The 14,815-nt window shown below is 39.5% G+C and overlaps 1 protein-coding gene across 1 annotated transcript in view; it reads left to right on the forward strand.

Moving 5' to 3' along the window:
• Positions 1–12,330: 12,330 nt before the first annotated feature.
• Positions 12,331–14,815, forward strand: part of robo2 (roundabout, axon guidance receptor, homolog 2 (Drosophila)) — a 423,708-nt gene continuing 421,223 nt past the window's right edge. The window contains exons 1-2 of the mRNA XM_055147808.1: positions 12,331–12,466; positions 13,043–13,369. Of these exons, the coding sequence (XP_055003783.1) occupies positions 12,331–12,466; positions 13,043–13,369 (463 nt within the window). The remainder of the gene's footprint in view (positions 12,467–13,042; positions 13,370–14,815) is intronic.

The raw sequence follows: 14,815 nt of genomic DNA on the forward strand, positions 1-14,815 counted from the left end.
GAATGTGAGCCTCATAATATCGGTCGGCTCATATCGTTTATCGTTCCAGACTGAAACAATCCATATCACACCTTCCTTTCATCGACACACCTCCCAAAGTATCTGTAATGGCTTCACATGCCTCCTCCAATATCTCTTCTCACCATGCGCTCCATCTCAAAGTGTTCCGGTCGGCTGCTCCTGTCAGCTGCCCCTGTCGGCTGCTCCTGTCGGCCGCTCCTGTCAGCCGCTCCTGTCCGCGCCTGTATTCTAAGCCGTGTACAGTGGGAGTGACAGCTGGGTGGATGGGAGTATCCTGTACGGAGCTCCGGGGTGTTGCACCGCTGACAGCCCCAGTAAAGAAGATGAATCTGGGGGAGCACAGGCCCGTGGAGGGTGGGGGGTGAGAGCCTGGATCCCCCTCCCCAGGCACGGAGCCTCCTCCCTGGGCAGCGTGATCACGTTTCCCCCTGATGACATGAAGGATATGAGGCTTCACCCCCACAGCGGCCCGAGGTGTCAAGGGCAGAGGGAGTAAGAGATATGAGTCAGGGGGGCAGTAAATATAAAGGTGACAGTGGCTTAGCCGCTATAGAGGTCGCCTTATAACCACGGGGTTGGCGGTTTAATCCTGACCAGTGTGTTTTACTGATGTGCACTTTGGCAAGACAGTTCACCCACCCACAAGAAGTGAAAGTGTGAAATATACAAGGAATTAACATTGTGGTTTAATTGCAATTTAACTACATCATTTTATTTATTTTATATTCTATGGCAATATACATGCATAAAGTGGATTACTGGTCACTTACAACCATCTGTAGTATTTTTTTTTTTTTCCTAGTTTTCAAATTTGACCTTTTGTTGATCCAAGTTAAGTCTTATAATAATAAGTAGCAGTAGTGGTAGTTGTAGCAATAGTAATAGTAGTTGATGTAGTAGTAGTAGCACAGCAGTGGTAGTGAAGTAATTGACACCAAAATAAATGTAAAAGTGAAAATCCGTTCCAACCATTCACTTTAAGAAATTGGTCTTGGTCTTGGTCGTGAACGTCACCGCACTAGTCTTGCTTATGTTTTGATTTGGACATGATATATGAGAAAATAGTCCCTCAACATGCGACGATTCATGTGATGCAAGGTTAGTTTTATTTCAAACATTATTCTGTCGACACAGACATTTACATGGACAGTCTGACGTAATAACAGATTTGTTTTGGGTGTTTTGTGGAGTGGGTAAGACTGTTTTTTACAGGCAGGCTAACTATGGCCATTGACATGCACTAGCCCAGCGAAAATGAGGTCCTACATCCAAAATTCCGAACTGTTCGTTTAAATTAAATATTGGAAACAGAGGTTGAAATCTGGTTTTATTTATTTATTTATTTATTCCCTTCTCCTTCTTCTTTTGTTTGTTTGACACTAAAAGGGAATATTGAAATAACAGACTGTTTTCCCATTTTATTGTTTTTCATTCTGGATTTGAAATTCAAAAGAACAAATGGTACACAAACCCCTTACCTGTGTTTCGGTTTAATTTCAGTATAGTGCTAAATGTGAGTGTTCAAACATACACAATGCCCTTTCCAATAATTAAAAACTCCTTCTTTAGACAATAGAATTAGATTTTTTAAAGTACCTGCTTGAATGAATTTTGATGTTAGTTTCAGTATTGATTAGAATCTGATTTTGATACTTTTGATATACGGATTAATATTTGTGCCAAAAAAATAAAAATAAATCATTGAATCTGATGGAAAATCTTCAAATGAAATAAAAAAGTGCCTGGGTTTGAGGGTGGTAGCCGTTACTGTGAGGATGTGGTTAGAAGGAGTCTGAGAAGAACACGTTTGAGATGGACAACATGAGGTCCATCCATAATTTATACCCCTCCGGAGCTTTGAAGTAGTTGGCGTATTTTCAGGCGCACCCCTGGTCCAGTCCTCCTCATATTTCATTTAGGACCCGCTCTGCCCCTCGCTCTCTGGTCCAGGGTTGCTGGTTCTAATCCCGGTTGCCACGGGTTACCTGGGTGGAGTCGGAGCGGTCTGCGCGGATGGCTCTTCGGGGAGCGCTTGTTTTATGCTCCGGCGCGGACCGTATTGATTCGGCAGGTTTGTGCAGATTTCTCCAGGGAGCTCATAAAAATAATTACAAAAAGATCATGAAAGCCGTGACCCGGCGCTACGCAGAGCAAATCTGTTACAAGGAGAAGGCTGAGGCCGCGCGGGCTGGGGGCTCTAATTGGAATTCATTGTAATTCAGTTCGTCAAGGCTGCCCATTTACTCTTTATTTGTTCTTCATCGCAGCAAATGTTTTGTTATTTTTATGCATTAAACTGTATTAAGAGGAAACATCTGGTGATTTAACGCTTTACAGAGGACATTCTATTTTCTAACATGGTACGAGATACTGATATAAAGAAATAGACTTGAAATTTGGAGGATTTTTCCAATAATAATTAAGATTTATTTTATTTTATTTATTAATCAGCTCTTGCATTTTGACATTTTTTTCTCAGTACAAATAATATGTTCAATGCTTTAATTGTAAATGTCAAAAAAACAACTTATAATATGATTTTGTAGACAATATATGACCCACTTTACAGTCCGTGTACCATTGGTTCTTTTGAACTTCAGTTAAGAATGAAAAAACAATAACATGGGAAAACAGTTTGTTATTTCATTATTCCGTTTTAATGTCAAACAGAAAATAGATTTCGACCTCTATTTCCAATATTTAGTTTAAAGTCTTGTGCCTGTTTTAATGTTGATATTTTATTCTCTCTGGTTTATTGTCCTGGACGTTAGAAGAAAATAAAATATCAAAATTAAAATAGGCACCGAGGCTGTTTTTGATTAACCAGGCTGGTGCCACCTAGTGTCTTCACTCAGTTTCATTTCTCTCCAGTGACTAGGTCAGGAATCAGAATACACTAGACAGTTCACAAAAACCCCGGAAGTGCAAGTTCGGGCACCGGACAAATCAGCGAAGAGTCATATATTCTGTGTTGGCAATGATTCCCGAGATCGAGGATTTAAAGCCGGAATAAAGAAAATGTTTGGTGAATTTTATCAAGGGGAAAGACGTTATTGTTCTTCTTCCTACAGGATTTGGGAAAAGTTGAATATACCAGTTAGTCCTGTTAGCGGAGCATTACATATGTCACAACCAAATAGCAGTGATTGGTTAAATAAAAAAAAAAAAAAAAAAAAGTACTTGTCTGCTGTCGAGCGAACAAATTCTAACATACATGAACATTCACACAGACAGTGGCTCCATCTTTTCTGCTTCACTCGAGGAAAAACAAAACCTAAAACACAACACTGCCCACGCCAGTCCAACTTTCCCACAATTAGGGAATAATTTAGCTCCATAAAATGCTTATTTATAAAAGAAAAATAGACATGTATATAACTGTACGCTGTATCTATACGGCATAAGACGAGGCACTTGGTTTCAGACATTTCCAAATCATTTTAAATGTATTACTTACTGCTGTTACCATAACGACCCCATGTTTAATTAAAGGGCTCATATTAATCTATTTTGTAATGTTGTTTCCTCATCAAGTGAAACCAGCAGATGAATCAGGCTGGTTTTTGCTTGGTGTTTTTTGAAATAAACTTTACATCCATTTATTTATTTATTTATTTATTTATTTTGACACTAAAACAGGAAAAAATGAAATAACTATTTTCCCATTTTATTGTTTTTGGTAACACTTTATAATAACTACATCTTATTTAGCCTTAATAAAGCATGAACAAAGACTTAATTAATAATGATTCACACTTAGTAACTACTTAATTACTACCTTAATTAGCATTTGCACTTAATTTGTGCTGTAAATAGTTACTCATAATTATTTCATACTTAATTACTCATGAACTAACCATTTGGGCATTTATTAATCATTAGTAAACTATGACAGAATGATTTACTAATAATGTAATGCAATGATCATTCAGGCAGCTGTTATCTGTTAGTTAAGTCTTTTTGAGAGCTTTTCTAAAGTGAAGACTAATTATCCTTTATTAAACATTTACTAAGCATGAATCATTATTAATTAAGTCTTTGTCATTATTAATTAAGTCTCTATTCATGCTTTATTAAGGCTAAATGAGGTGTAGTTATTATAAAGTGTTACCTTGTTTTTCATTCTTAATTGAAATTTTAAAGAACAAATGGTACACTGACCCCTTACCTGTGTTTCGGTTTATTTTCAGTATTGTGCTAACAGTGAGTGTTCAAACATACATCTGGACTCATGTTCCATTACTCGCTCCTGCACTTTGTAGAATCCGTAATGATTTGTGGGAGATTGGATCTGGCCCGGCCCCCTGCGGAGTGTGTACTTGATTGTACAAACCCAATGATGGCCTTAAGGGACAAACACAGTTATCTGTAGTGAGGAGGGAGACAAAAGAACACGGCGGGAACGGTCTAAGTGCTGGAATAAGGGCCACTTTCCTGGATAGATGTGCCGTCGCAGGTTTCTTTAAAATACAGGGTCTAAACGCTGGAACAAGAGGCGCTTTTGGATATACGTTAAGGCGTAGCTGTCTTTCTAAGGGAATGTGATACGGGATTGGAAGGGTCTAAACGCCGAAACAAGGGGTACTTTCCGAGATAGATGTTGCAGTTATTGGTCCCTTTCGAAGCCGATGTGATAGGTACAGGATGGGAACGGTCTAAGCCCTGGAGCGAGGGGCAGTTTACCTAGTGAGGTGTGCAGCGATGTCTTTCTTTCAAAGCCAGTGTGATGTGTTTGGGATTGGAATGGTCTTAACGCTGGAACAAGGGGCACTTTCCCGTATAGATGTGCAGGTACAGGAGTGTTTCCATTAGGTTGAATAGCGTGTTGTCACGGTGGAGTGGGATTGGACAGTGGGTCGGTGGTAAAGGCTGGTAAAGGGACATGATAGAGGGCGTCGTTCAGGGCAGTAGCAGGTGTTTTATGTTCAGCCGGGACAAAATGGCTTCTACGGGAGATTGTGCGTGCGATGGACTGAAGTTCTGATAATCAGGGTTGTAGAAGGACGGTCGGAGGATTTTAGGACTTCACTTTCTTGAATATCTTTATCAAATGTTGGGGGACCGAGCCTTTGCCATGGGTTAGGGTTAGTTCCTCAATCTGGAACTATTTCCCCCTTCACATCAGAGACTCAGACTCACTAAACATCTTCAAAAATCTGCTCAAAACACACTTTTTCTGACACAAAATAGTGCGGCGCAGGACACATTTTGAAAGCTCATTGCGGTCGTGTGTGGGTGGGATGATAAATTGCAGTCCCACACACTAAATATGAGTCTAAAGTTAAATATACAATTGATTAATGATTGTCTATCATACATCATTTGTGCTGGATATTTTCTTTCGCATCAATAAAAAACATTTTAAGCAGCCTAAATTTGCAGGTGTGGTCTAATCTCGCTCACATCTTAGACAGTTTCTTTTTACTTCCCCATGTTTGATAGAGCTTAAGAAAGCCAACGTGCTTGTTTTGCGAGATTTGCGGGTGGGAGCGAGACAAAATATTGTTCAAAATGAATGAATGAATGAAAATTAAAATTTTTTGCAGGAGCAGGACTGAAAATTCTGTCCTGCGCAGACTTCTACCGCACACTGCACAAAAGCTTGGCCCAAATGTATGGCTGCGTTCAGACTGCAGCCTGAAGTGACCCAAATCTGATTTTTTGGCTTCTATGTGACCTGTATCTGATCTTTTAATGACAGTCTGAACAACATAGATCCGAATTTTTCAAATGCGACCCAGGTCACTTGGATATGTGCTCCTGAAACTGATACATATCCGATCTTTTGACATGCGACTTCAGTCTGAACGGCCAAAGCGCATCCATCCGACCTACACGTCATTAACAAGCGACAAACGTCACTATTCTGCGCTGAAGCAGGCGGAAACCGGAACTATAAAATCGCCAGGTGCTCAATGCTCGCGTCCATGTTTGGACAACTTCCGTAAACACAGAGCACGCTCGCTGCGGTTGATGCATGGGGTTGACGTCATCGTGTCCTCCAGTGTCACATGTGGGACACTTTCGGGCCGTTTACCATTCACACTGGAGTCACAGACAAGTCGCATTTAATTGGAAATGTGAACGACCTCGCAAAAACATCGGATTTCACAAAAAAATCGGAATTGAGCATCAAGCCCTGCAGTCTGAACGTAGCCTAAGATATAAACACTTAAATCTATCAGAAAATGACTTAAAAGTAGTAGTAGTAGTAGTCTGTCCATGCACCAAGATCATTTTACTTGACGAGTTCTCTTTAAACAAACAACCTCTAGGACTAGAAAGAACCATCTCAGAACTATTAAGTAGATATTAAATCTGAAAACAAGATGAATAACCCAATATAAGTTTTAAAATCTTGGCCAAATCATAGAATTTTGCAGTCAACACACGACTGCTCCTCATTACTGTTTTTGTGTCCTGTCCTTGTTTTAGTGTTAATTTCTTGCGAAGAGTCTTTGTGTTACAATGAAAAGTGTTATATAAAACTATAAAAATAATGATGATTATTATCAGTGTCAGGGCTGGTTTTAGTTCTTTCAGCGCTCCAGGCAAATTTCGTAATGAAATTTCGCCCTGACCTCACTCGCTGTTATACACGGTCTGATACTGGGAACTTTTGGAGTCATTAGTCCAGTCATTAGCTGCTCTTGTTTTGGTTTTTTTAGCTGGTCATTTTGCAGATTTGGTCCAAAACAATTTCCTGGTAATCTGGAGAATTTTATTTTTATTATTTTCCAACAATTAAGACTTTTACAGTAATACATTTCTGTGTCATTTAGTCACTTGTGAGTCATAACTACTCTCTACTACTCCCTTCCTGTCATATTTATTTTTAGCATTTTTATTTATAGAGCTTTTGACATACTAAATCAATAAATAAATTCTCAAACATTTTTAAAATTAGCTGGTTGGTGGTCTGGTGCGCTAACAGATATTTTTCAACTTGAAAACATTTTTAAAATTAAATTTAAAAGCCCATATTACACTTTTATTTCTGATTTATATAATAATGTTGTTAACCCAGAGCTGTTTTTTTTTTTTGTTTTTTTTTTTGTTTCATTCACATGTTTAACACACAAACCCTGCACATTTAGGGTGAGTTCTTTACACTCTGCTCCACCTTGTGATGTCATGTGGTTATACAGGAAGTGCTCCACTGTGTTTTTAACCTCCGCACACCTTCACTACAATCATTTGGTTGATTTCAGACCTGGAATTGCCGATTTCTACTGAACTAAAGGTAAAAAACATGTGTGAATGAAACAAAACACAACTCCAGATCTATTTTTGAGGAGGTAACAATGTTCTAACGTGGCGTAAATCTCACAAGAGTCTTTTTTTTGAGTACTATAAGACCTTTAACGTACAACAACAGTAGATGTATTATGTATGTATTTCTTTCCCCCTCTTTTCTTTCCTGTTCATTCCGTGGAGCCGGGCTCCTCTGTCCACATCTGCTGCAGAGGGACCGGGCAGATGGAGCTTTGGACTTGACGTGATTAGAAGCTCCTCCGTCGCTACAAAATTAGATTGGACCAAATTAGGCTGATATGAATTGAATGGTGTCGGTCGGGGCGGTTGTGTGGGGCGCGTGGGTCCGGTGGTGGGAGAGGAGTGGGTGGGTTGTGCGAGTGTGAGCGTGTGTGTGTGTGTGTGTGTGTGTGTGTGTGTGTGTGTGGTGGGGCTGGTGCATGGGCAGATGTTCGGTGGAGATATGAATAAACCTGGATCTCCTCGCGCTCAGAGGAGACGGTCGTGTTATCTTAGGCTCCATTCGTCACTGTCAGGGTGTTAATTGCTGCTTCATTTATTAAAGTGGGGTCGACAAGAGCAAAAGTGTGATCTGACAGGAGCAGACAGGAGCAGACAGGAGCAGACAGGACTGAAAGTTCATAAAAGTACCATTAATAAATTGCATTCTATTTAAGTGTAGCAATTGATACCGGTGTCATAGTTGAGAGAACTTCTACCTGATATAGACGGTATGAGGTACAGTATATATCTGTACCTCATACCAGACAACCAGACCAGGTTACAGGTCAGATCTATAACGAGGCGAGCTCACTCACAGTAAGAATGCATGTTTTCCATTGAGTTTTTTGGCAATAAAAACACAATAAGGACCATTTGAATGAGTTCTAGGCAAAGCAGTGACATCTCCATGGAGACAAGCAGCCGTCTGACACTCCACCACAAAAGATACATGAAACTTTTTTTTTTTTTAAAGGGTTAAAGAAATGTCACTGTACAGAAGTAGTTCATTTGAAATGGTTTGCAGTGGGTCCGAAGTTCTTCCTCTCCTACTTTATGCATGTAGAACAGGGGTGACAAACTCATTTTGTTCCGGGGGTCGTATCCAACCTACTTTGATCCCAAAGTGTCCGGATCAGAAAACTCATGTCATATAAACCCCCAAAATAACAATAAGTTCAAATATTTGTGCAGAGAAACACAAATCTATTACAGAAATCTTTTTTAATTGATAAACTCTTTCTTTAACAAAATATTATAATATTATGAACAACCTGAAACTTTAAGAAAAATACAATTTCAACACAATGTTTTAACATGAACTTGTCTGTAAACAGGAATAAGTCAATTTTTGTTGTAAAATTCTGCACTCGGCTCCACTTTTCTCATGTTGGACATTTTTCTGATGAGGGTGTCACGGTCAACAGTCAAAACGATCGTCCTTTAAGAGCGTTTGGAAAGAGACAAGTCTTCATTTGTGCTGCTCTGGTGGGAGGGGCCACGTACAGAGACACTGGAGACGCTGCTGTGATAAACACCACAGAAAATTAATATTTTAATAGAAAATATAATTACAATATTTTAGTACAAAGTCAGCTGAGGGCCAGATTAAAGGTCTTGAAGGGCCAGATCTGGCCCCCGAGCCTTATGTTTGACACCTGTGATGTAGAGCATCCTTATTATTCACAATGCATCATGAGTTTTTAAACACTTTTGGAAGAGACATGGTAAAAGTTGGGCTCAAACAACACTTTTTGCAAAACAGAAAAAAAATAAATAAATCCAAAACAGATCCACACTGTAGTTCTGTGGAGCTCCCACTGTTTTATGCCTGAAGAAGGGCCTGACCCCAAACCTCACACTGTGCTGCTGATAAATAAGACAAAACTGGGAGCTCCAAAGAACGGCAGCGTGGATCGTTTTTTTTTTTTTTTTTTTTTTTTTTTTTTAATAACTCTGCAAATCAGAGCAGAGTTTACAGTGATGGTAAACAACAACTAGTGTGCTTTATGTTTTCTGACTCTCAGATAACATTAGTGGCTTTGTAATCACATGCAGAAAGCACACGGTGGACTTATTCTGACCTATAGAGCTGCTTATACAATCTATCTATACTGGGGCAAGACACATTTTGCTTGAAAACATTAGAAAAATTGTACAAATGGTATTTTAAAGGTCCTATATGACACAAAATAGACTCTTGTGAGCTTTAACCTCCTAGGACCCGAGCTCTTGCGGCTTTATTGATTTCTCTTTGTTGTTTGGGTTGGTTGGACCTGATGAACCAAAAACAGAGAATTCTATTTTTACATGATGTAGTTTCCAATATAAAAAAAAATAAATTTATATATATATATATATATATATATATATATATATATATATATATATATATATATATATATATATATATATATGATAAAGTCACAACTGAATAATGATTTGCAAAAATGATTTATTAGGAACAATCCAAAATGTGTTGGACATATATGTCAGGTCCTCGGAGGCTACACCATGTTAGAATGTTGTTTCATCTTCAAAAACAGACCTGAAATTGTGTTTTGTTTCATTCACACATGTTTGAGTAACTCTTTATTATTCTACATCTTTAAAATGCTCTGTTAGTTAGTCAGTTTATTTTCTTTGGTCAGTTAATATAATCATACATATTACAATGATATAACACAAACAAAATATGCAGTTTATACACATCACGAAAGTTATTCTACAGACCGACTTTTTCCCTGAGGACCCGCCCTCTTACATTATAAACAAAAAACTTAAATTGACTGAAATAACTTAAGTTGGGACTAAAATATACTTAATAATTATATAATTATTATATAATATATATATATATATATATATATATATATATATATATATATATATATATATATATATATATATATATATATATATATATATATTATTATTATATTATAATTATAATAATATAATTGGTTTTAAGGTACAATAAAATATGAATTGATGGTAAATAAAAAATAACTTGTAACATCTGCTCTTATATATTTTTTTTAAATGTGTAAATCTGTTCTACCTTGTAACATCAGGTAGTGGTAGTTTTCAAGTTATTATCCAAATGATTCTAGTGAAGGTGGATGGGGTTTAAAAAAGACTTTCTGTATTACCTCATGACATCACGAGGTGGAACAGGGTGTTTTCATTTGAGAGAAGGATGAAATATGAAGGATTTGTGTGTTCAACATGTGTGAATGAAACAAAACACAAGTCCAGGTCTGTTTGTGATGAGGAAACTACATTTTAACTAAAATCTGAAAATAGTGTAACATGGGCCTTTTAACAAATTTCAAAAAGGAAATATTGAATTTCACTTTTTCTTACTTCACATTCTTGCTTCCTATCTGTAGTAGTGCGAGTATTAATGGAGGACACTTGAGTTTTAAGACCGTCTCAAATGTCCCCGAGCAGCGTTCACATAAACTGAAGATTCACCGCGGCGGGGGGGAGGCCACACTTGCCCTGCCTGATCTCCTCCCGTGCCCTGCCCTCCTCCCCAGCTCCACTTGTCTACAGCACATACATCACTGGTGTGTGCGGCTTCTGTCGGCACGGCAACACCCCGGGGTCCAATTACCCACAAGCCCCCGCTACAGGTTGGACGGCGGCAGATGGCACTTCCTGACGACTCTTAAATTGTGATTAAACGCTGCGGCCCATGTTTATTTTATTGATCGGAAGATGTGACGGGATTTGAACCATCAACCGCTCACTGAATTGGTATGGTGTGGCAAAGTGTATGGATCCTGACGAAATATTAAATCGCCCAAGTTACTCTGTTTTCTATGTTTTAATGTAGTTTTGTCATCACAATCAGACCTGGGGTTGAGTTTTGTTTCATTCACATGTTTAACACACAAACCCTTCATATTTAGTTCTTCTCTCAAATTGGAAATACTCCATTCCACCTTGTGATGTCATGTGGTAATAAAGGAAGTTCTCCACTGTGTTTTTAACCTTCACACACCTTCACTAGAATCATTTGCCAATCTCTAATGAACTAAAGGTAAACAAAAAAAGAAAAAAAAAAAAAAAGAAAGTGTGAATGAAACAAAACACAACTCCAGATCTGTTTTTGAGGAGGTAACAACATTCTAACATGGTTTAAATCTCACAAGAGTCTTTTTTAGTATATTAATGTAGGATCTTTAACGTACAACAACAGTAGATGTTTTTTGTTTAGTTTTTTTGGACTTGCCGATCTCAATGATAAAAGGTAAAGGCTTATTCATACGTCATAAGATCATAAAAAACTTTGTTCTTGTTCTTGAAGTGATAAGAACAAGAACAAAGTTTGTTTGGGCTCTGACATTTCATACTTCAAAAGATGTTCTGCTGGCGAAGTGCCCCGCTCCATCGCTCTGCCCCGCCCCCTCGCCCTGCCCCGCCCCCTTTTCGTCCGGACCTAAAATGTCCGCGATCTCCCTCCATGAATTTCTTACCATTTGGCGTCTTTATAATATTTGAGCTTCGTGTCGTATAAATGTTTGTATTTTTTCACCAACTGTGATTCAAAACCTTCCTTTTTTTTTTTTTTTCTCCACACCAGCAAGGAATCACATAAATAACCAATCAGAGCAAAGATGTCGAGCCAAACAAACTTCTGCTCAGCTGAGGCGTCGAGAACAAACAACAAGAGCTGCCCAACAGGAACCGGACCAACGAAATGACGTCATTTTGTTCGTCCAGCCATAGATACAAAAACAAAATTCTTATGTTCTCATGAAGTATGAATAGGCCTTTAAAGGAACTGTTAACTTGAAAACTACCACTTCATGACATCACAAGGTTGAACAGAGTATTTGAATGTGAATGAAACATAAGTCCAGGTGTGTTTGTAAGGAGGTAACAACTTTCTAACATGACTTAAATCTTGCAGAATATAGAAACTTTAAAGTCAGGTAGTCGACAGCCCCTAAAAATCTACTGGACTTAATATTAGTGGTTAAAATAGTTCAGCACAAGTGAGGAAATGTGTGGTAAACTGTTGCTGTCCAGAGTTGTAAAGTCCAGATGAAAGTGAGCGTGTGCAGCGGGGCCTGGAGCGTGGAACAGGATGGTCCAGACAGAGGCTTATTGGCAGCACAGAGACAGTCTGTCCTCCTCTACTCGTTTAGGCTCATTCTCTCCATTTCCTGCCCATTGATTAGTGATCTGCTGCTGCTGTCCTCCTCCTCCGCCTCTCTTCTTCCTCCTCCTCCTCCTCCTCTGTGGGACAGGGACAGCTCACAGACTGGGCTTGTCTTGTGTCCTGCTTCACTGTTGTTTACAAGTGGCACTAAATAAAAGAATGCGAAGTTGCAGTTTTAGTTCCAATAAACAGAGCTAAAATGTCTGTGTCATGTCCAAATCTGTGAACAGACATTACTCTATTCCACCTTGTGATGTCATCTAGTAATACAGGAAGTGCTCCACTGTGTTTTTAAACTCCATACACCTTCACTAGAATCATTTTGGATAATTTCAGCTCTGGAATTGCCAATCTCTACTGAACTAAATGTGAAAAGAGCTTGTTGAACTTGAAACTACATGACATCACAAGGTGGAACAGAGCATTTTGAGCTTGAAGTTGTAGACAGATTAATAATAAATGTTACTCAAACATGTTTGAATGTTTTTGAGAAGGTAACAACATTATAACATGTCTCAAAGCTCACAAGAGTCCATTTTTGTGTAATATAAGACCTTTAAACTTACAAAATGCCTATGTCCTCTGTTTCTCCAGGATCTCGGATGCGTCAGGAAGACTTCCCTCCTCGGATCATGGAGCACCCGTCGGACCTGATCGTGTCCAAGGGAGAGCCGGCCACCCTCAACTGTAAGGCGGAGGGCAGGCCCACCCCCACCGTGGAGTGGTACAAGGACGGCGAGCGCGTGGAGACGGATAAGGACGACCAGCGCTCCCACCGCATGCTGCTGCAGGGCGGATCCCTCTTCTTCCTCCGGATCGTGCACGGGCGCAGGAGCAAGCCGGACGAGGGCTCCTACGTGTGCGTGGCGCGGAACTACCTGGGCGAGGCGGTCAGCAGGAACGCGTCTCTGGAGGTGGCATGTGAGTGGGCATGGTTTTTTTCTTGTAGAGCTTTGGTGGATTCAGGCTGCTTCATGAGCTGATGTGTGAATATCTTTGCGATGTGCTTTGCAAGAGGTGGATTATTTTAACTCTTTCCCCCATGAAGACGACATTTGACGACCCTCCTTGTTTCCTTAATGACGTCTGTTGACTCCTCCGCTGTTTCACTAAAGACGTGATTTGACGACCATTAGAAACGGCTCGGTTTTTCACATGTAAACAAAGGCTGTGATAGGTGAGGCCCACTACAACCCACACTAGACTGACCAATAGGATTCCAGGATACGTTTACACAGATTTTTTCGGAAATTAATTGAAGTAGTAACGATTGTAGCTTCCGGAAAAAACACAACACGAAACACATGCAATGGAAAGATTACGGAGCACAGTTTTAGAAGTAATGAGGAGCGGACGTATTTTATGGATACGTTTAGAGAAAGTGACTTTTATTGATTTCAAAGTGATGATGAAGTTGATTATAAAGTGGAAAACAGCGACAGTGACGGACTTTCAGAGAGTGAAACTTACGAAGGTGAGAATGCCGCTGATGCGTCTGCATGAAGTCCTGCGATATCCAAACAAACTATCCGGGACTTTATACTCGATTATGAACCAAAACTGCCCGGAAATCTGGATGTTGCTCAGGCGAGTCCTTTGAAATATTTCAGTCTTTTTTTCCAAGATGCGATGTGACAGAATCGCCACAGAAACAAACACTTATGCAGAGCTCTGTGCACGAGAAAGTGACCAAGATGATAAATGTGTCAACCCAAGCTGTAGTATGGTTTGTTCCTAGTAGGCGTCCAAGGAGGAAAGAGTTAATATTATTGTTTTAGGTGCACTATGTAACGTTTATTGTCTCCATGGAGATGTTACTGCTTTGATTGGATTGCTTCCACAGTGTGGCATTAACATTAACAATCTTCCATTATTAGATGACTTGTGTTTTTATTGTTCAAAATGTCCTTGCCTTTTGATTTCACCTACTTCTCTTCAAAGATACATAGATAAGTTTAATGTCATAGGGTGGGACATTCCAGGTAAAGCAATACTGTTTCCATGGAGACAAGACGGTCGCGTAGCTTCCTCCAGAAAAGCTACACAGTGCACATTTATTGCAGTAGGGTGTTTGCTTGTGACAGGAGTTGTTGGTAGAATCTGGAGGCTTCAGTTTTGTTAAATGATCCTGGATGAGATGAAGGATGAGCCAGTCCTTCCACAGGCCCACAGTGAGTCAGCGCTCTCTCTCTCTCTCTCTCTCTCTCTCTGTGAAGCTGCACTAACATCAGCCTGAGATGACTGTGCTTATTATAAGAGTGAAGCTTCATGTTCTCAGAGTGTAGGTCTCACAGTGCACAGATGCTCCTACTGAGCTCCAGGATAGCAGATCGTGTAGGAAGTATAACAATATCCAAATCTCTCCGT

Source organism: Boleophthalmus pectinirostris, unplaced genomic scaffold (assembly GCF_026225935.1).
Source record: "Boleophthalmus pectinirostris isolate CB_2022bp ecotype Guang Dong unplaced genomic scaffold, ASM2622593v1 HiC_scaffold_9, whole genome shotgun sequence".
NCBI lineage: Eukaryota > Metazoa > Chordata > Actinopteri > Gobiiformes > Gobiidae > Boleophthalmus > Boleophthalmus pectinirostris.